The following is a 22,788-nucleotide window of genomic DNA, read 5'->3' on the forward strand; positions in this document are numbered from 1 at the left end:
AAATAGATTGACACATGATCTTTCTATAAAACAGAACCACACGATTAGCCAGAAATGCATGGCATTAGCTGGTATTATATGAGCAAATATTTGAAAAGAACAACCAAGGTTTAGCGATCTTTTGAGTTTTCAGGCCGGTGATATTCTGGATCCCAATTGTCAGTTGTGTGTTAGAATTTGCTGGTAATCTTTTCTTGTCCAGTCACAAACATTATTTAAAAAAAGCTTGCTCTGGTTGTTCTTTTTATTGTCACCGTGGTAACACATGCTTACAGCTAAACAGTTGAATCGTACGGCAACTTACAGACACATTTCGAAGTCAGTTAAATTTGATGAAAAAATATATATACTTCCGATTATATTTCTGGTGACTTGACACAACTAAGAGGCGGAAAACATCCATGCGGAAGAGCGGGGCGGTTGGACGCTATGGTTGGACGTACAGCTAATCTGCAGTGCAGTCTGGGAGCTGTCAATCGTCTCGCTTTGTATCATTTGGCCCTGGCAGCTACTGATGCGCGCATCAGTGTTTATTTACACACCGCCGGACAACACAAAGAGGAGTAAGAATATGTAGGATACAATTACACATCGTCTGCCTCCGACGCCTTGTTGTCAAGGGAACTCATGTGAACGGGAGACATCGGAGCCGGGCCCTGCATCTCCGGCATTCAAACAACCTGCTACAAACGTTACGTTAGGTTGCTCTCCAGTCACATTATCGAAGTTGTCAGCGGTTTCTACTCAGCCAACCGGGCTCATGATTGAATCACAGTTGCTGTCCTATATCGTATAACGGTAAGCAATTTCATCGGCTCGATTTGTCAACGCTGCAATGTAACGTTATCCGTTAGCAGAAATCACCTCACCTAGCTAGTGGCAAGGTGGCTGCTAGCTCGCGCCACTAAAACAGGAATGCTAAACGCTAGTGGCACATTGAACGCAATTCATCCCGGAGCTACGTCAAATGTGCGTTTTATAATATATGTCCTCCCCCCCTCCTCCCTTATGTGTTACCCGCCACGACAGGTTGACACACGTACTCCAGTCAGCTAAGACACACAACGTTTAATTCCCCCTGACATTTTGAATAACGTTACAAGCCTGCGCTCGGACGCTGCCGTTTCAGAACTGTACTTCATTACAATCCAAACGTCTGATACGAGCCCGGCTCCTTTCAGTGAATCTATGGCGTCTTGTTTGACCCAACGTGAAGTTGCCGCAGCGGGAACGGCACAGGTGTGTGTAATATTAATTAGTCACCGCCCGGCTGCAGGGTGCTCGAGGGCTCACTAACTAACTAACTTCTTGGCACTGAGTCATCAGCCGTGTAAATAGTTCCACCCTCAATGGCTGTGTCTAATCAAGATCAAACTCTCTTTTAGAAGAGGGGCGAAGCTTCACAGTGTGGTATGGACTGCACACACACACACACACACACACACACACACACACACACCCTCATCCTCATCCTCATCCTCATCCAGCTTTTGCAGAGTTTTATCCTTGGTCATTCTCGATGGTATCCCTCCTTTTCCAAACACACAAAAAAACAGACTGTAAATGTGCGTTTGTGCCATACTTTGTCTTTTAAAGTGGCCATAGCTACACTCTGACATGTACTAGGTTGGACCAACGTAAAGTGCCTTTTATCTCATGTAGATCGACCTCAACCCGTTATCAGTTGGTGTTTTTGACCTTCTGTTCTTTTCTTGTTGTTTTTCAGTTGCGGTGTGATGTACATATGTGTGCCTGGTGTATCACTTTAGCGCAATAACCACCCAGGAGAATGAACGCAGAGGAAGTGGAGCTGCTCAGTGACTCCAAGTACAGGAACTATGTGGCAGCAGTGGACAAAGCCCTCAAGAACTTTGAGTACTCTAGTGAGTGGGCAGACCTCATCTCTGCGCTGGGCAAGCTCAACAAGGTGATGACCTCCGTCAGGCTGCCGTCAAACACTGCTATAGTTTACATGCTGCACGTTTTGATTCCTGCACCGAAAAACAAGAACGGTTGAATGCACATTTAAAAATGCAAGCATTTTATTTTTAGCATGCTATAACAAAGTCACGTTTAATCTGCTCTTGCGTGAATTACACTGAGGAATGTTGTCGGTGTACACTGGTTGTGAATTCACGCTTCATGTCCACCGTTCCTGTCTCAGGTTTTGCAGAACAATGCAAAATACCAAGTGGTTCCCAAGAAGCTGACGATAGGCAAACGGCTGGCCCAATGCCTTCACCCTGCGCTGCCCAGCGGGGTCCATCGCAAGGCCCTGGAGACCTACGAGATCATCTTCAAGATCATTGGACCCAAGAGGCTGGCCAAAGACCTCTTTCTATACAGGTGATGCTGTAGTTGCACGCACACTGGCCACTAGTTTGCTGGACATAAATCTTTCTGCTAGTATCAAAATAATTGATATTTTTTTGTTTGTTTTTGTTACATCCCCAAAGCTCTGGGCTCTTCCCTTTACTCTCCAATGCCGCCATGTCTGTGAAGCCGGTGCTGCTGGGGCTCTACGAGACTTACTACTTGCCCCTGGGAAAGACTCTGAAGCCAGGCCTACAGGGACTGCTGACCGGGGTGCTGCCCGGCCTGGAGGAGGGCTCTGAGTATTACGACAGGTGGGAAGAGGCGGGATGGAAGGAAAAGACACTTCTAATGCACACCGGGGCTACCGGAACAGGCCATTAGGAAAAGGACTTTTAAAGCGTATTTTGGAAAGGAATTGATTTCACATAGTGTAAATGTTGACTGAGATGTGACTCATTGCAAGATTGATGTTTCAACCTCATGGCACAGACTTTTGTCTCTTCAGTTGAACATTTTTAGGGTTTGATTCCAGGGACGTGTGTCCGCTGTTTACATTTAGGATATCTAGAAATTTGAAGTCTGTCTATTATCGATTTGTTTGTCATATATTGACTTGATTGTGTTCCCATTTTCTGTTCATATAGTTGTGAAAGCTGTCTCCGATGTTAAAAAAGAAGTGAATTGACTTAACTCATCAGTGCGGCTGTTAATTATTCTCACGGCCTCTAGAGGGCGTTGCTGTTATAGTTTAAGCTTAAATTGTCACGGTAAATCTTTTAAATTGGTTTAGCAGGAAAGTTTTACCGAAGATTATTTTACTACATCATGTTACCTTGTCCTGTGAGTGATAGTCATTTTATTTCACACCGAGGACATTTGCCTCACATCAGCCGAAATCCTAAAACCACATTATTTTCCCAAATTACATTTGTTATGCAGTATGTGTAGATACCTGTGAGATCAAAGCTTCGCAATGAGCTCCAAATGTCACGCTCTCGCTCTCGCTCGCTCTCTCAATGTATTTTGTTTCATGATGTGATCGTACTGTGAGATGTTTAGTTGACCAAGAAGCACTCAAATCTGTGCAACTAATGCAACTCAGAAAATATTATCAATATGTGACTCCGACACAACCAGCTAGAACATTCTCCCTGTGGCTCTTTTCGCCATAAAGACGATTACATTGGTGTACTGACTCCACACTAGTCAATCTTCAACAACCTTTACAAGTATTCTTTTTAGGTCCAGGTGCCAGCTTTGCTTTTGGGAAGGGATCGCTCTGAGGTGCTCGTGTAGCAGAAGTTCAATCCGCGGACGTGTGTGTTTTCGTGTCAAATGTTCCCATGTTATTCATCAGAACCAACACCCTGTTGGAGAAGGTGGCAGCGGCGGTGGAGCAGGCGGCCTTCTACAGTGCCTTGTGGGGCAGCATCCTGACCAGCCCTGCAGTGCGTCTCCCCGGGGTGACCTTTGTCCTGCTGCACCTCAATCGCAAGCTGTCCATGGAAGACCAGCTCTACGTCATCGGCAGTGACATCGAGCTCATGGTACGTGACTGTTCATTGCAATACCAACATCCTTTTCTCAATAATACAGATTGAGAGCATTGTGTGCTCTTACACTGAAAAGGTTTGCACACCATTCTCAGATGATTAAAACGTACCACTTTCCCCGTAGATCTTTGACTGAGGCGTTGACATTATAATTTTGTTTAATGCTCTAGATTAAAATGATATTAACATGAATAGGCAATTTGATTAATCATGTGTCTTGTTTCTCACCAGGTGGAGGCGGTCAGTACCTCAGTCCAGGACTCCAGTGTGTTGGTGCAGAGGAGCACCCTGGACCTCATCCTCTTCTGCTTCCCCTTCCACATGAGCCAGGTAAGGAGAGCTGTGTTAGCCACAGTTTGGTAATTCAATTAAATTCATTTTATTTTGTATAGCCCAAAATCGCAAATTACAAATTTGCCTCAGAGGGCTTTACAGTCTGTACACATGCAACATCCTCTGTCTCGAAACCCTCACATCGGCACAGGAAAAACTCCCCAAAATATGAAAAAAACCTTCAATGGGGGAAAAAAAAAGGGAAGAAACCTTAGGGAGAACGTCAGAGGAGGGATCCCTCTCCCGGGATGGACAGACTGCAATGGATGTCATGTGTACAGAATCAACAATGTAAAAAATATACAATACATTCAATTCCTCTAACAGAAATGATACTGTGTGTCTTACAATAACGAGAGCCCAGTATTAACTGTGTCTTGTTCCTTGTGCATCTGCATGAGTTTGATCATGATTAGGTCCCTCTGAGGCACATGCTGGCTGCTTGTTGAATTCTCCCCAAAAAATGTCTGGACCTGTCAGGGCTGGAAGTGCGGAAGTGTGTGAGACACAAAATCAGTCACAAAGTCATTTTTTTTAAACTTCTTTGTTGTGTCCAGGCGACTCGCCCTGACATGATCCGGATCCTGTCAGCAGCTTTGCATGTGGTTTTGAGAAGAGACATGTCGCTCAACCGCAGACTCTACGCCTGGCTGCTGGGTGCGAAATACACACACAGGCACAGTACCAACATTTTAATGTACCAAGGTTCAAAAACTTTATTTCTGGAATATTTAGAGAGGAATTCATATTTGGTCAAAGAAAACAGGAATACACCGAAATGTGTTTTTTGTGTGGCACATTCAGTGACTGTTCTATTGTATGCTGTGGTCATTGTCTTACTGTATTTTCTCTTGTTTGCAACACTGTGGATGAACATGCTGGTAAGTGTCTGCATGGCTCATGATGGACACTGACCTCCAAAGCAACTTGCAACAGTCACTATATTGCAATATGTCAGATTTTAGATCAACATAAGTGATCCAAAACAAACGAAACTATCTAAATACTGAACAGTTTTAATTCCAGTTGAAGCCTGATTATGGGTCAGTCAGGGAGCTTTCCTCCTCAATGAGTGGGATTTCCGACTATAAGGCGCACTGGATTAAAAGGCGCACCTTCAATGAATCGCGAATGATGATTGATGGCTTGTACCACTATGAATCTGGCTTATATTTTTTTACTGCGGCTGAAATTTGTTTCCAACAGCCCATTAGGACTTTAAAAAGGAACAACAAGAAGAAGAACTTCAAAGAAGAGAAGATAGAAATAAATGTTATACTGTATTTATTAATAATAATACATTTACCCATAAAGATTAAAACTCAATTTTCTGTCACTCCGGACAGGTCCTTTGCTTCTCGCCCTGTGCTCACATATTCTGGATGTACATCTGAGTATTTACACCATCATGACTCCACGTCTTTTCATTTTGAAGGCTTCGACAACAACGGGGTGATAACAGGCCCCCGCAGCACTCGGCAGAGCAACCCAGAGGAGCACGCCAGCCACTACTTCAACACCTTTTCTAAAGACATGCTAGTCCAGGTAACTGCAAAAAAAAGTTCTTTGATTACTTTAAATTTAACTTCCTGAAAAAATCCTGAGACGTATGTCTATGAGGGGAAGACCAAGTGTGTTTGGCAGATCCTGTTCTGTTTGGGAAGCCGCCCAATTTATCCCGTCCCTTTAATCTTTCTCCTCCACGTCCTCTGGGGTTTGCATGTGCGTCCTGCTTTCTTCTCCCACTCCCAGTAGTGTGTCTTTTTGAAGTTCTCCATCCTCCCAGTCTTTTGCATAGATGGACACACTTGTGTAGTCTGTCCTGTCATGCTTGAAACGGATGTGCATTGGAATGACAGGAGGGAGGCAAACAGCTGACAGGAGGGCAAGTTTTGTTTTTCAATGTGCTTTTTCTTTTGTAATCGTAATTATTTTTGTCCGCCATCTGCTCTGAAAAAGCTATTGGAGCTCCCTCCATTGGGAGAGCGTTGGTACTACAGAGACCGTCTGTTCTTGACTTCACACCATTAAGTGGCAGACGAAGCGTGAAACACCCAGGGGAAACATTTAAATTGGAATGCGACTAGTTGTGCCAAATATTATAGGCAAAATGGTGAGAAAAAACGCTCTGGACTTAAGATACTTTGATAGTTTATTGTAATAGAGGTGTGTGTGTGTGTGTGACTGTGTGTTTTCAGGCAATGGTGGGGATCTTGCAGGGCAAGGCCCGGGGCGGGGAAGAGGAGAGCGTCCTCATGCACGACCTCAAGCCATTTCGCATCCTCATCAGTCTGCTGGACAAACCAGAACTTGGTAACCAGTCTATGGATGTAGAGTCCGACAGTGTAGTTAGTGATGTAAATATGTCACACAGGCCGCCAATAAATGTATGTACCTATCTCTCCAGGTCCAGCAATCCTAGAGGATGTTCTGATCGAGGTGTTTCGGACTCTTCACACGCAGTGCCGAACAGAGCTGGACCTCCAGAGCCAGAGTCCCTTCAGCAAAGATCAGACGCACCTCAGCAGGTTATACACAGCCCATGCATCTGATGAAAAGGAAATTGACCTTACAACCATAAATAGTCTAATCATTTCAGCATTAGAATATTTTCTAAACTACCTTGAGCAACCTTTATTTACAGCCTGCTAACTGGCAAAACAAAAGTAGCAAAATGCATGCTATAAGTTTATTAACAAAATGAGAAATGGCCATCAAAAAGACTTGTCAGTCAAAATGTTGTATTTTACATTCAAGTTTTGAACTTGAAGTGATAAAATTGTGATATCTCTACACAATAAGCAACTTGAAACATGGCTGACATGATAACGGAGAATTCTGTTCGTTTTTTTATCCACTCACACAAAGATGCTAAACGAACCTTCTGTCATAGTAAACTACGAGAGAACAAGAAGACGGCCGAACTGATTAAAACGGCCAACCTCCTCTTCAACTCGTTTGAGCCGTACTACATGTGGGACTACATCGCTCGTTGGTTTGAGGAGTGCTGCAGGTTTGTTTGTTCAAATTCATGTGTGCGTAAGTACACAATCTGGCACTTTATGGACGGACTAAATATCAGCAGGCCAGAGCTAGTTTCCCATGCGTTTCCCACAACCATAACCGCAGAACTCCACTACTGACCTCAAACAAAGTGGATCCACAGGTTTACACACTAGTTCACTGCTCAACATCTAGAAAAATACTAACGTTTGCTTGTGTTGCAGGAGGACAATGAACAGCAACACACGTGCCCCACGGCATGCTGGGAGCTTTGAGCCTCCAGAGCTCTCATTGGTGGAGTTCTGTCAGCTGGTTGATTTCCTGCTGGATATTGTTTCTTTGGTGAGAACTTCTTTCTTTCTTCTTTTACCTGTCTTTCTCGATCTGTTTTTCTGTGTGTGTCTCTTCTCTTCTCCACTTTCTTTCTCATCTATTTATCCCTGTCTCTTACTCAGTCTTTCTATTTGTTTCTGTCAGTTTTCCATTTTGCTTTGTTTTTTCTCTATTTGTCTTTTTTGTCTCATTTTGCCTTAATGTCTATTGCACAATTTTGTCTTCCCGTTTCTGTCCTTGCGTTGACTCAACCATTAGACTCTTAAACCTTTTTTTCCATTCATTATGTTTCCCTTGATGCTGTTGCCATTATTCAGTCTCTCTTCCCATATTTGAAAGTTTCATTTTAGAGATTTCAGTTTCCTCAAAATGTTCCTCTTTTTTGTGTGTGTGTGTGTGTGTGTGTCCCTCCAAAACATCCGTTCTCTTCCCTCATCTACAGTCTCTCGTCTCCTGCCCAGGCTTGGGCTTTCCACCCTTAAAAAAAAGTTTAATTCCAGCCTTGGGATGTTTTTGCCATCCGGTTCAAAAAGGCCTGTGTCTACTTACATAGAACTATGATTGTCTATACAGAATTTCCTATCCGAACAGTTTGGAAACCCCTCCCTCTTGTTTTACCCTCTAAATGCTTGAATGTCTGTGTGTATTTGCTTGAAAGAGCTTGACAAAGGGAACCTTGCGTTCTGTGAGCGAGAGACAGAGTGTGTTACTACAAACCAGGTGTTGTGTGGCGTGTGCTCTGCTTGCTCCTGTCTGTTCAAACGATCTGCTCTTTCTCCTTAAGCCTACTAGAAGCATGAGGGTAATCTGCCAGGTAAAGTACTGTTCTTTCCTGCTTTTTCACCTCGCCCTGCTTCACTGAGGCTACGATAACATTTCTGCAACGTCCTGCCAACATCCCCCAGGCCAGCGTTGTTCCTGCCCTGCTTTGAGTGATCATTTCAGACATATTTTAATACTAAATAAAATGATCCAGAGGGTGAAGTGGGATGCTAACAGTCATTATGTGTGGTGAAAACCTACCCTGGCTGTTTGGTGCGGATCTTGTGAAAATGAAATCTCTGCCCAGTGTGTTTTCTGTTTAGCATGCATGCAGTTCTATGCTATTGCACTGCTCACATATTTGTAAGAAATATGACTCCTCTAATTTACTTCATGTTACGATAATTTCTATATGATTTATTTGTTCTTAACATAACGTGTTTTGCTTGAGTCAAAATACTTGTTTTTAAAACCAAACTCATGAGAACGGGGGAAAAGGAAGGTTCTGGGTCTGATCCAACTGGGAAGAGCCTTTTCCAGGAAAATAATGTCAGCCTTGTGTGTATATATTTTTACTAGAATAAAATAAAATCCAACATTCAAAAACCAAATGGAAAATTGTAGGCATGTCTTTGGAAAACGGTAAACCGCGGAATCTAAGCTTTAATATTCTTATTTGGAGGCTGGACCTGACCGTAGCATATTAGATTTTGTTCTTTATAGAACATTCAAGTTTTTTTATACTTTGTTCCTGCATTTTTTACCTCTACCTCGCTTGTATGCTATTCATACTCTGATAACTAGGAGTATAAGAGATGAGATTAATTGAGGTTTCAATTTGTGTTTAATAATATTAAACCAAGCAAACTATTTAAAAAAATAAATAAAAATCAATAGTTTTAAAAGTGTCAATTAAAGTCCCCTATCGGCTTTAGTTAGTGGCCGTAATTACATTCTACCAGGTTCACCTCCTTCCAGAAACCCAATAACTACTCCGCTTCCTCTCGCCCTAACTTCCCTTCTGCGTGTCTCCAACATTTCAGGAGACCTACATAGAGATCCAGACGGAGCACCTTCCTCAGCTGCTGTTGCGCATGTTGGCAGCCCTGACCTGTCACCTGCAGGCCCTGGGCCTCGGGGAGCTCACCCACTGCCTTCGTCTCTGCTCCAAGATTCTCAGCAAAGTTCAGCCCCCGCTGGTGTCACCTCTGGCCCTGCCGTCGGGCCTCCAGGGCCACTTGAACCCCACCGCCAATCGCTCAGACCCGGCAAGTGACGAGAGCAGGGGCAAGGAGGGCAAACAGGTGAGAAGTAGTGGGGGAAAAGTTCCACAAAATTGTAAGGGAAATGCTCTTCTCCATCCATCCTTGTGTCAGTTTTTTTTTTCTGTCACTTAAATTCCGATGGGATCAGAGTGTCTCTTTGCTTTAGTGGTCAGTTTGAAATAGAAATTGTTCACAAGCACCAAAACAAATGTAATGCCCCAGCCATGCCAAATGCCAGTATTTTGAAAAAGCCTGCCAGCTGATGACTCTGTTTGGTCGTTGATCCTTTAAAAAATCTTTTGATAAACGCATGGACCCCGTTGCGGCCCAACTCAGCGTAAATCCCAGTTCGACCTACTTCCCCTACAAGTTAGTCTAAACGCCCATCAGATCAGGCTCTGATGGTGTGACCTGGTCCCTGAACAGGGGCCCTTCCGGCTCTCCTGCCCGTGTTGGCTGGGTGGTCCCATGACTGGCCCTGTCATCCAGCACTCCCTCTACACGAGGCATTTGAAGACACGCTCAGACCAAATGCATCGTTTGGCCGTCCTGCTGCTCCTGGTCCCCGTCCAGCAGCCTGGTTGTTTTAAGTGTTCAAGGGCTCAGTGAGGCGTTCAGTCAAAGGGTCCAATGCCGGGTGATGGGTCGGGACTGAATGGATTGAGGTAGGCCCGTGGGGGAGAAGGGCGCAGAAGATGGTTACCCAACAGCTGAGCCCGGGTCGCCTTTCCTCTCCCAGGAATAAGAAGAGTAGATGAGCAAGCAATGCCTCGTGGGTGAGCCCCATCCATTGGAGTGGAAAACATTTCACATACATCCACTAAATACTTACTGCAACCCCCCCATCCACCCTGAGGGACATAAAAGAGAATCTGCTGTCAAACGTGCCATCTGAGTCCAGGCCCCAGAGTGGGAAGGCTGCCTCTATCAGAATGCTTTGCCCTCTGGCTCCTAAAGGCTGACTGTAGGCAGTAAGAACCCCCTCTGTCTGCAGTCCCCTGGGTCAAGCCCAACAGCTGTGTGTACATTGTTGCTATAACTAACTACTTCTAAGGTATGCATTTACTCAATATAGGGGATATGGATTAAGTCTTCAGGCTGATTCTAGATAGGAATACATCACATCTAAGCTTATGTTTCATCTCAACATAACCATAGGAAACATATATGTAATACAATAAATATAGTTGTTATTATAATGCGGGTCTCTCTGCTAAATGATCTGTTAATCAAATTGTTGGCAGGCTGTTATGTTCCAGATGTTGTTGGTGGGGCTGACCGTTGGATCATGTCGACATTTTGTGTAAAGAATGCATTGTATTTAGGTGCACAGATATTGTGCATGCGGCTGGCTCACTGGGAAAGACTCAGTGGGACACGTAAGTTATTTAGCCACCTTTTTTTTAGGTCTCTTTGTTTCTCCACTCACTTCTCACACGTCCTCCTTTTTCCTCCTGCAGGCTATGCCTTCCACTCTGGAGCGAGGCAGTGGTGAGGTGTTTGAGGATGGGAAAGTCCCCCAAAGCAAAAGCGAAAGTGGCTTCACAGACTTTGTCCAGTACCAGGGCAATGGCCCGGATGAGCCTGAGCAAATCCCTCATCCCCAAACAGTGGTCAAGACAGGCCGGCGCTCCTCAGGCCCATCTCAGAACAAGCCTCTGGACAAACCGGTCATGCAGTGTTGCCTGGAGCACTTTCAGCAGTTTCTCTTCCGACTCATCACCTTGTATATTACGCCTGGGCAGGCGGACAAAGCGCAGGGGGAAAAAGGCGAGATCATAGTGTTGGAGCCCCCGGTTTTAGAAGGCTCCCAGCCCACTGGTCGTATAGACTCGTGCTCAGAAGCAGGGTTGGTCCAGAGGGAATTGGTTGCTGCCTTCACCGCTGCCTGCCAACTCTTCCTGGAATGCTCCAGTTTCCCTGTTTACATCGCAGAAGGCAATCTCAAGTCCTCACCCTCACAGGAAGAGCAGTTCAGTAAGTTTGGTTACATTTCCTCCTTATCTCTGGTATACCCAAAGCCATTCAAAGTGATGTATATAGAAAGGCTTACTGGGATCATGGTTTTAAGTAGAATATCTTCCCTCTGTTTTGATGTGTACAAGATGTTTTTTAATATTTAATGGTAGGCATAGTAACAGTATGTTGTACAGCTGTTTTACAGTCCAATTCATGACATGAATACTTTCTATCCACCTTCAATACAGTCAGCGAGCAGGTCCGTCTGCCAGTGTGGCTGCAGACACTGATGGATGCCTGCTGCCTGGCCAGTGACTTCAGCCTGCAGGGTGTGGCCATCTCCCTGGTCATGGACCTTGTGGGACTCACCCAGTCGGTCGCCATGGTGACCGCTGAAAGCGTTGCATCCGGGGGAAGCTCAGAGTCCGCCCAGCCGATGAGCCCCAGCCAGGGTCGGGTAGCTGTCGTCATCAGGCCACCACTCACTCAGGGAATCCTAAAATATATCGCTGACAAGACAAACTTCTTTAAGGTACAGTTCATCTTTAGCCAACGGTGGAAAACATTTTTTTTTATTGTGTCAACCCCGTTAAATCTCCCTCCCCACACCCCCCCCCCCCCTCAGAGTGTAGCTCTGATCTTATGGGACCAGTTGAGTGAAGGAACTCCTCAGCACCATCAACGCAGCGTGGAGCTCTTCTACCAGCTCCACAACCTGGTGCCTTCCTCCAGCATCTGTGAGGACGTCATCAGCCAGCAGCTCATGCACAGAGACAAAGTTAGTGCACTAGACACTCTACATCCCACGAAACACACACAAAAGAGCTGCATGTGCTTCATCATTATCTGTCAAAAAAAGTCATGCTCATGCACACTTCGCTTTCAGAGAATTCAGCTGGAGGCCCATGTGAAGTTCTCTGTGCTGTGGCATTTGACGAGAGATTTGAACATCAACAAATCCTCGCCTTTTAATCGCACCTTTGACAGGTATACAGCCACATTGAACTGTTTTTTCTTGAACTGTAGTTTGTATAAAGAAGGGCCCTTGTGATCTTCGTTTCACTTTGTCCTTCTCAGATCTCTGTTCATCATGCTCGACAGTCTGAGCTATTGGGATCCGTGCACTAGCGCTGTTGGCCGGGCTTGGCTGAATCAGGTTCTCCAGAGACATGATATTGCTCGGGTTTTAGAGCCTCTCCTGCTAGTTCTGCTCCATCCCAAGACCCACCGAGTATCCATTCAGAGGGTGCAGGCCCAGCGCCACTGGGCCCAGGTGTGCCCTGAACCCCATGAACAGGAGCCATCAGAAGCCCTCTACACGAGGGATTCCGGCTTCTCAGACAGTAAGCAAATGCCAGTAATACTGCCTTTTTAGTTTCACTGCCATGTATGGTGTACCTTCTTTAAACATTGACTGTATGTGATCCACATGTCTCTCTCTCCCTCTCTCTCTCCTTTTCAAGACTTCGGTCAGATCCAAGGGGTGATGGGGACACAAGAGGAGCTCCGAGGCCTTGTGATGGGGGACATGGAGCCGTTCTGTCTCACTGTCAACCCCCTGAGCGACAGCCTGTCCTTGCTGAGCCTGAGCAGTGAGAACTTGCAACTAGCTGGTGACTATCACCCCGCGGCACAACAGGGGGAGCTCCAGAGCTCTGAGTCCAGTGGTTCTCAATCATCTACAGTGGAAAATTGCAGCTTTGAGGAAGCAGAGGTTGGCCCAGTCAATGGCTCGGAGCAACAGCCTGGTTCTTCTTGTGACGCGTCTGAGGACTCGATAGAGAACGCTGTGTCTTCTGTTATGAAAGAGCTGATGGACCGTGTTTCCAGTTTAGTAGACGATGGATCGTTTTTTGAAGTCTCATCTCAACATGAAAACTGGCTCCAGACAGACACAGACAGCACTTCCTCAGAAACCTCTACTGGTCCCTGTCAGGACGCCGGACCTCCTCCGGGTCCCAACAACCAGACTCTACCTGAGATGCTGGCTGGAGGCACGCTGGAGTTCCTCCATGTCTCGCAGGCTGACGTGTCTGCAGAGGACGAGCACAGAGAGACCATCACTCGCCACAGCTCTTCACCGTCCATTGTCACACTGCCGGATGGCTTTGACCCTGCCACCCTGGACCACAACCTGCAGGTGGACGACCTCCAGTCCCGTAAACGTAGCCACAGCAGCACCCAGCTCAGCCTTAAAGGGAAGATCATGGAGAGGCTGTCAGACAAATCCACTGGGGCCAAGCCCAAGATCAAGAAGGCCAAGAGGAAAGAGGAGGCAAGGCAGCGAAAGATGGCAATTCAGGCTGAAAAACTGCGACCGACCAGTATTTTCTTTGGGGACAGCCTGGATCTAGAGAACTGGTACAGCTGTGGGGAAGGTGAGGTGTCAGAGATTGAGAGTGACAGCGGATCTCCCAGCGCGGGATCCGTTGGGACCTCCGGGGGTGTCAGTGTCACGGAACGCAGATCATCCTCTGCCCCGCCTCGTTTTAACATCCATCCTCTCTACCAGCACGTTCTGCTCTACCTCCAGCTGTACGACTCCTCCCGGGCGCTACACGCCCTGTCGGCCATCGCTTCCATGCTCAGAGCCGCTCCCTCAGGGTTTGTAAGTGCCATCTCCACCACCAGCATCAACAACACCTACACTCCGCAGCTGTCCTTGCTCCAAAATCTCCTTGCCCGCCACAGGGTCTCCGTCATGGGCAAAGACTTCTACTGCCCCATCTCCCAGGACTCGCACTCACACTCATTCCGCAGTGCCATGTACCTGGAGATCATCATCTCCCTCTGTCTGTACTTCCTGAGAAGCTATTACTCTGCCCACCTGACAGCTGGCCCTCAGGACCTGGCGGGGAACCGGGCCATGCAGCTGACCAGCGTCGAGGTCCTAACGCTCCTTTTCAGTGAGCTGGTCAAAGTCACAGGTGGCTCCGCCAAGGGCTTTGCGAGTTTCATCAGTGACGTCCTCTCTAAGTGCAAAGTCCAGAAAGTGGTTCTCCATTGCCTGCTCTCCTCCATATTTAGTGCCCAGAAGTGGCACGAGCAGAAGGTGGCAGAGGCCAACGTGGCCACGGTGGAGGAAGGTCTGTCAGAGGACAGCGTCATCAACCTGTCAGAGGACCAGATAGACAGCTGCAGCGCCGTCCAGTCTCAGCTGCTCCGACTGCTGCAGAGCCTAGTCGTTCTCGAGCACAGGGTCCTGGTGCCAGCTGAGGAAGGAGGAGAAGGGGGACCCGTGGGAGGAGGTGTGGGAGGCGTAGGAACAGGAGGCGGTGCTGGGGCCGGCTTCGAGATGCTGGGTGGGGAGGTGGAGCATGTCAACCCTCAGCAGCCAATGACATCACTGCAATACCTCCACGGACAGCCGATCACAGCGCAGGGCATGTTCCTGTGCGCCGTGATCAGGGCGCTGCATCAGCACCATGCGTGTAAGATGCATCCCCAGTGGATAGGACTAATCACGGCCACTCTCCCTTACATGGGGAGGGTGCTGAGGAGGGTGGTGGCCTCGGTCACTCTGCAGCTGTGCAGGAACCTGGACAATCTTCTCCATCAGTACCGTTACGAGACAGGACTAACTGACACCAGGTACTATCTATCTACATGGATTTGACTGATGAGAAGTATTATTATGACGCACCATCATACATTACCAAGGCATTGCAATGTCATAAAGCTTAGGCTCAGCTCGGCCACCAGATGGCACTATCGATAGCTGCACAACATATCATCCTTCTCTTTGATGAATCAATGGTGATCATGTTTGGCATTCATAATTTTGCATATAATTGTTTTTAAACATATTTCATAATTGCAATGTTCTAGACCCCAGTGGATGGCTCTCTGCATCCCTCCTGACCTAATTCTGACTGTGTTGGAGGGGGTGACAGCCATCATCCATTACTGCCTGCTGGATCCCACTTCCCAGTACCACCAGGTGAGGGCGCCGAGCACCAACAAGTTGCTCCTTCAGTCCTCTGCGATTTTTTACAACCTCAGCGCGCACACACAAATATGAAATGAATATAAAGCAATTATAGAATTCTTTGCCGCAGTTTACCAATATTTTTGTTGGAATTTATTAAGATATGCTTGATATGATCTACATCTTTGGCACCATAAAGTACACTGACTGTCTTTGTGCACATTCTGCCTCTCAGTTACAAGTGAGTGTTGACCAGAAGCACCTGTCGGAGGCTCGATCAGGCATCCTTTCCATCCTCCACACCATCATGTCTTCTGTCACCCTGTTGTGGAGTGTGCTCCACCAGGCGGACAGCTCAGACAAGCCAACGGCTGCCTCTGCTGCCTCTACGTCAAACATCAACCTGGGCTCCACTAAGGTACATCAGGCGATGTTACTTTGAGTAGAAGAAATGCTCACAGATAACAGGCGTGATGTGTTTGCAGCCAGGCCAAAATTATTCTGCAGAGAAAGTAATATAGCTCTTTTCAAAATGGTTAATAATGAAAATAGCAGTAAGAACTGAATCTCAATATTGAGCTTAAAGAATGTCACTTCTTTCACAGCTCTGTGGTTTTTGTAAAAACATATTGCCCATGTCCTGATTATTATTATGTATTAGTATTATGTCTAATTTTTCTAAAGGTGGCTGTTTTACATTTTCAATGAGCTGATTTGCAGCCTTTACAGATGACTAGCTGCTCACCTTAATGCAGACAATGTGGGACATTTGATTTTGTAGTAATACAGTTGATTAATTTCTTGCTTTTAGCTGTTTTTACACACTTTAATATATTCTTGTGGCAGTATGGCCTGTAAGAGAAACAGTTTGCATAATAAATCTGACCGTACCTCCTTGCTAACATCGTTCTACAGAACCTGCGGCAGCAAATCCTCGAGCTGCTGGGTCCGATCTCCATGAACCATGGTACTCACTTTATGGCCGCAATAGCCTATGTTTGGAATGAAAGGAAACAGGTCAAGACTCCGGTCAGAAATAAGGTGAGTGTTCTGATAAACGGTGGTTAAGGAAAAACTAAGCTCTTCTTTGAGTCTGTAAACGCATTGTTCAGTGTGACTTTAATGTATGTCATGTCTTTCAGGTGATTCCTTTAGCCAGTGAGGAACAGCTGCTGCTGGTGGAGTTGGTTCGCTCAGTGAGCGCCATGCGCACTGAGACGGTCATGCAGACGGTCAAAGAGGTCCTCAAGCAGCCACCTGCCATTGCAAAGGACAAGGTTGTTGTTTTTGTTGTTGTTGTTGCCATCTTTAGATCATTTTTTTCCAGTCCTTTGATACCCATTTCCTTTTGCCTTGTTCATGGTCGTTTGTGGCACTAATATTATATTAATATTTCACCACAGAAGCATCTCTCTCTGGAGGTCTGCATGCTGCAGTTCTTCTATGCGTATGTGCAGAGGTGAGTCCACTGCACACAGTAGTGTATATATTCGTTTTTGTAGACACCGTGTCTGCCTTCCAACCTCCTTACTCTGCATTCATGATCTCTTGTGTCCTAGGATCTCTGTGTCCAGTTTAGTTGACAGCTGGCCATCTTTGCTGGTACTGTTGAAGGACTCCGTACCGTTGGGCCTGCCCGCCCCCGGACAGTTTCTCATACTCGGGTTGGTTTCTCTTTTTTCTCATCTTTTAAGTGTGGTGCTGATGTGCCAATTTACTCGAATCAGGGTATAACCTGTACAATTATACTTTAGTGGATGTTGGTCTGAGTTAAATGGTCACAGTGTGGTTCTAAATGAATGAATCATTCACTGGAGATTACACATTCAACTTTCACTAGCTCATTTTCCTTATTTAACCCTTTCCTGTTGCTTTCTCTAGAGTTCTAAATGAGTTTATCTTGAAGAATCCAAATCTGGAGAGCAAGAAGGACCAACGGGAGCTGCAGGTTATTACTGGAGCCACCTTGACTGCTATTCATCTCTTAATTTTGTCAATCAAAAAGAGTTTTTTATTTTTTATTTAGTATTTTTTTTTTCTTAAACTACATACTTTAACACACAATAACATCGTCTTACTAACAAGTTCTTCTTTGATGTCGTGCTGTAAAGTCGCCACAGTTGTGCTGAACTCAAGTGACTGTATGTACCTGGCGTGTGCAGGATGTGACCCATAAGGTGGTGGAGGCCATCGGGACCATCGCAGGCTCCTCTCTGGAGCAAACCACATGGCTGAGGAGAAACCTGGAGGTGAAGGCCTCTCCCCAGATAGTCGTGGATGGAACCAACCTGGAAGCTGATGTAGAAGGTGGGCTGATGTTTATAAGGACTTAGTACTACTCTGGAGAATCCCTGTGTCATTGAATATGCAATATCATTTAAAAAATCCAGTTTCAATGGATCTTAAATCCATTCTAAACCAAACTACGGAAAAACTTTTGCTGCCTGATTTAAGAGGATTTCTTTGTTGCTCTATCAGATGATTGTGAAGTAGTGATGACTTAGCAGGCAGCTTGGATGCTGTCCCTCTTAAAATTAAGTGTAAAAGAAGAACCTGAATGTGAGACGGGGGGGTCAAATTAGAGCACTTTGAATGTTGTGCACAGTGTGGCTGCTTGGCAGCGTTAATCCTCTTCCTGCTGTGCAGCTGCTGCTAACATTTGGTATGTGTTTTATAGATTTAATGCTCACAGTGATGGAGGCCTCCAGCTTCACTCCATCAGTGTACAGCGTTCACGCCCTCACACTGTTGGCCGAGGTAAAGCACTCTGTGACTCAGCAAAACTTTCCTGTTTCCTGTCAGCCTGTTATCACTATTCATCTCTGTGACATCTTAAGCTTCTCTCGCTCACATTTACCAGCAAGATTTACGCCTGTTTCCCTGAAGCACCGTCCTACACTGCAGCTATTCTCCTCTTAACGCATTTACCACCACCTGCCCACCTTTACTTTAATGATTATTAGTGGACCAGTGAAGGCTTTGTGTGAAGCTGTAAGTGAGCTGTACCATTTAAACCAGAAGCTAATTATTCAGATGTGCGTCTGCTTTTTCGGCTTTTTGCAGTTGATAGATTAATGTGCTCATTCAAAGCAATGCATCAAGCCAAGTGCACTTTCATTATGCTGTTGGTTGGTGCAGTAGTTTACTGCATATACTAGATGTACACTTTATAGTTCTAGGCAAACTCCTACGTTCTACTTTGAATTGGAAAGGACTGAAGCTGCTAAAAGCATGTGTAAGACTGACATGAGTGAATGCTGAATTCATTTCTTAGGTGCTCGCTCATCTGCTGGACATGGTGTTCTACAGTGATGAGAAGGAGAGGGTGATCCCACTGCTGGTTAATATCATGCACTACGTAGTGCCCTACCTCCGCAACCACAGGTGGGGATGTCTTCTCCCTCTTTTTTTTTTTTTGGCTAAATGCTCAAAGTTAACATCTTCAATTCACATCTTCACTGTGCGATGGCTTTAACTGGTTAATACATGAACTGTCTATGTTGCATGTTTCCTGCTCCTTCTGGCAGTGCTCACAACGCCCCCAGCTACCGGGCCTGCATCCAACTGTTGAGCAGCCTAAGTGGGTACCAGTACACGCGCCGCGCCTGGAAGAAGGAGGCCTTCGACCTCTTCATGGACCACACCTTTTTCCAAATGGACTCCTCCTGTGTCAGCCAGTGAGTAGGAGAGGAAACTGTAGTTGGAGTAGATGTTAGCTATAAAAGAAAGTGAGCGAGAACTAATATGATATTGGACCCAATAACTCTTGAAAGAGGCACTCGTATATGTATGTATGTACATATATGTGTATGTGTGTGCGCGTGTATATTTACGTATGTATATACACGTGTGTGTGTGTGTGTGTATGAAATGTGTGTGTTCATTGTTTTTACATATGGCTGGGCATAATTGTATTAATTGCTAATGAACTTTATTCGTTGTCTCTAGCAAGCCATCCGCAAAGTGTAATCAAACAAATCTTAGATATTGACCCATTTTGATATTTTGTTTAAAATGTTTGAATTAGTAATGAATAAAAAGCATGGCCGTGTGTGCCCTGTCGGTACACATCTATTGTCTAAATAGGACATTTATTATTTTTTTTGTTGAAAAGATAAATAAGATCTCGGGGACACCGGAGATTCATTAAAGTAAATATCGTATTTTACATAAGTGTTGCATTGAAGGGTTCGTCTTGTTGCTCAAGGTAAGTTTGTTAATTAAGTACTTTTCTAATCTTTCAGCTGGAGAGCCATCATTGACCACTTGATGACTCATGACAAGACTACATTTAGAGACCTCATGAGTAAGCTTTACGATTCTTTTGTTTATTTGTAACCGTGTACATGTCACCAGTGGGTGTGATTTCACACCGTTTAGCACATCGCGTGTTTTCTTTCTGACATTTGCAGACCGATGAGTGTTTTGCCCTTTTTGTGCCTCATACCAGACACAATTCATCCTAAAATGTGTCTGGATGAAGACACACACTCATATTTAAACTCCTGTTAAGTCTTTCGCCCGTTCACATGAGAAAAAATATCTGTGGGTGTAACATAGCTAATGCCACATTTCACAATTTACATATTTTCATCAATTTATCTTTAAAACCTTTTTGACACCCACTATCCTTTTTTTATGAGGAAAAAACATAGTAGCCTATATAGGGGTTAAATTAGACTGTGTGTGCTTCCCTTCAGCCCGGGTGGCTGTAGCCCAGAGCAGCTCTTTGAGTCTGTTCACTAACAGAGATGCTGAGCTGGAGCAGAGAGCCATGCTGCTCAAACGCCTGGCTTTCACCATCTACAGCAGTGAAGTGGACCAGTACCAGAAGTACTTGCCTGACATACAAGGTAAATGCTGCAGCGTTTTCAACATGTACCTGCGTTGTGTACTGAGGTTTCTACTCGATTTATTCACCTGCATCTTTGACTGCGCTGAGCAGATACTTAAAGGCTCGTGTATGCATGTTTTCAGAGCGTCTGGTGGAGAGCCTGCGTTTGCCTCAGGTGCCCATCCTTCATGCCCAGGTGTTCCTGTTCTTCAGAGTGCTGCTGCTGCGCATGTCCCCTCAACACCTCACCTCGCTGTGGCCAACCATGATCACTGAGCTGGTGAGAACTGGATGTCGCTTTCTCCCTTTGGCTCACTTGTTAAATCTTTCCATTTTTCTTCCTTTTAGCCCTTTCCACATATTTTACACACACTCCTACTCCTTTACACATTCTACATGTGTTTCCCTGCAGGTTCAAGTGTTTCTTTTAATGGAGCAGGAGCTAATGGCAGATGAAGACATATCAAGGTATGTTGTCTGTTAATACAGAGTGGATAGTTCCATAATAAATTCACTTCTGCCTGTGTTTGCTCGATGATTTATCCTCTTCTCTCCACCCGTAGGACTTCAGGGCCGTCCGTGGCCGGCTTAGAGACCACCTATTCTGGTGGGAATGGCTTCTCCACCTCCTACAACAGCCAGCGCTGGCTGAATCTCTATCTGTCTGCCTGCAAGCTCCTGGACCTTGCTTTGGCCCTGCCTCCTGAGAGCCTGCCTCAGTTTCAAATGTCAGTACAGACGACCCATGGTCATAATTGCCTCTGTGATTTCTTTGTGGAATCAGTTGGACTTAATTAGCTAAATATGCTAGCCTGTCACTATTTTTGATGAATGCATGGATCCCTTAAAACACTGACTGACTTATCAATTTGATGAAAGTTGTTTATTCCTGTCTCATTACAGGTACCGCTGGGCCTTCATCCCAGAGGCTTCAGACGATTCAGGATTGGAAGTGAGACGCCAAGGGACTCACCAGAGAGAGTTTAAACCCTACGTGGTCCGACTGGCCAAGCTGCTGAGGAAACGAGCCAAGGTATCCAACCCCTCTGCCCCTGGATACACAGTAATTAAAAGGGATTCAAAGGACTCCAAGAGTACATGCAGGAAAAACTCATTTAAGGCCTCCCTTTTCTCAATCAGATCTACCCCGCTTCATTCGGGGTGCAGAAAGGCGCATCCATTTTTATAATCCATTTCCCCTTCCCGTAGAAAAACCCAGAGGAAGACTGCTCCACCCGGATGCTGTCCTGGGACCCGGGCCACCTGATGCTGACCCTCTACGTGATCCGCAGCATGGAGCAGCTTCTGCCCTTCTTCAACCTGCTCAGCCACGTGTTCACCAGCAAGGCCAGCTGCCGCACCGGCCCCGCCTACGCCCACAACCCCGCAGACGGCTCCTTCCCCAGCCACAAGGAGGGCCACAAACTGGAGAGCCAGAAAGTCTTCTGGAGTCGAGCTCGACAGAACATCGAGGAAATGGTAGAAAAGGACTTTCTAGAAGGACTCATCAAGACGTGAAAACACAAACACACACAGGGAGAGGGAGGCCAATTAATACGCAATTTATCAACACTAGTGAAAATCCTCAACTTGTACATTAAAGAACAAGGAACATACAAATGGGGAAAAGGTAGTTTGTACATTTTTTATGTATTTATGATTATTTCACTTTTTAAAGACTATTGTATTTCATTTTAATTATTTGTATATATGGAGCAGCTTTGATGACTTTTAACATTTTATGTGAATCCTTTTGAAAAAAGTGAAGATGCTGTGCCATTCCATATCGACGTGACTTAATAAAGATTTGTAATGGGAGGGCAAGATGCGCTCTCACTGTTGTCATGAGATTAAAAATGCGTTGACACTATGCACATACTCTAGTCTATTTTGTGATTGTGCTTTGTTTGGGATTACAGGTGTTGTACATATGGGTACACAGATTTAGAACCTTTAACTATAAAGTAAGTCAAACAGCCTTTTTTTAACCGCGTACATTTCGACTTGTTATAGGTGGAAGGCTCAGTCATCTTCAGGTGTCTCAGCTGTGCAGCATTTAAAGGCAACCAGCTAAATGGATTTCATCTGTTAAATAGTTCACCTGTGCTTTTCCTGGTGCGACACATTGTGTCCTCCGTGATGAAGACCTATTAAGCTGCATGCTTTGATGTGGTCAATGGCACCGATCTGCACTTATGTGCATGATACTTAATGGAAGTATAAATTTAAGCCACTTGTTTGGTTGAGTAAAACAATTTAGTGTTCGGTGGACATATACAATTGACTGTTCACAACTTGTATTTAACAGCAATAGTATTTTTCAGGTCATGACTTTTCTTTACAAATCAATAGGATGAGGTGATATTACACAATGTAAAGGATTAAACTAGCCAAATCAATTTTTGTTTGCATAGTTACCATTTTTTTTAAATACAAATGGATGTAGCTAATATCCGAGAGCAGGCAAAATGCATTTCTATAAAATTATTTTAAAGCACATGA

The 22,788-nt window shown here is 45.3% G+C and overlaps 1 protein-coding gene across 5 annotated transcripts; it reads left to right on the forward strand.

The window, feature by feature from the left end:
- Positions 1–374: 374 nt before the first annotated feature.
- Positions 375–22,165, forward strand: dop1a (DOP1 leucine zipper like protein A). Of its 5 annotated transcripts, none has more exons than XM_037454488.2 (38): positions 375–798; positions 1,727–1,927; positions 2,165–2,346; positions 2,457–2,627; positions 3,674–3,863; positions 4,101–4,199; positions 4,760–4,859; positions 5,638–5,747; positions 6,401–6,515; positions 6,610–6,730; positions 7,096–7,215; positions 7,430–7,547; positions 8,323–8,352; positions 9,344–9,604; positions 11,026–11,542; positions 11,773–12,056; positions 12,150–12,302; positions 12,411–12,511; positions 12,602–12,867; positions 12,988–15,115; positions 15,353–15,464; positions 15,688–15,870; positions 16,368–16,493; positions 16,595–16,729; positions 16,856–16,911; positions 17,012–17,116; positions 17,334–17,400; positions 17,615–17,759; positions 18,130–18,209; positions 18,727–18,836; positions 18,980–19,129; positions 19,697–19,758; positions 20,153–20,305; positions 20,430–20,566; positions 20,699–20,754; positions 20,850–21,014; positions 21,190–21,319; positions 21,496–22,165. In XM_037454488.2, the coding sequence occupies exons 2-38, from the start codon at positions 1,790–1,792 to the stop codon at positions 21,802–21,804; spliced, it is 7,485 nt and encodes a 2,494-aa protein (XP_037310385.2). In that variant the 5' UTR covers positions 375–798; positions 1,727–1,789; the 3' UTR covers positions 21,805–22,165. The 5 variants fall into 5 exon arrangements, with proteins under 5 accessions (XP_037310385.2, XP_037310388.2, XP_037310389.2 ...); XM_037454491.2 differs by having other exon boundaries at positions 5,665–5,747; XM_037454489.2 differs by lacking the exon at positions 375–798 and adding an exon at positions 1,344–1,410.
- Positions 22,166–22,788: the final 623 nt, after the last annotated feature.

Source organism: Pungitius pungitius, chromosome 11 (genome assembly GCF_949316345.1).
Source record: "Pungitius pungitius chromosome 11, fPunPun2.1, whole genome shotgun sequence".
In the NCBI taxonomy this organism is placed as follows: domain Eukaryota; kingdom Metazoa; phylum Chordata; class Actinopteri; order Perciformes; family Gasterosteidae; genus Pungitius; species Pungitius pungitius.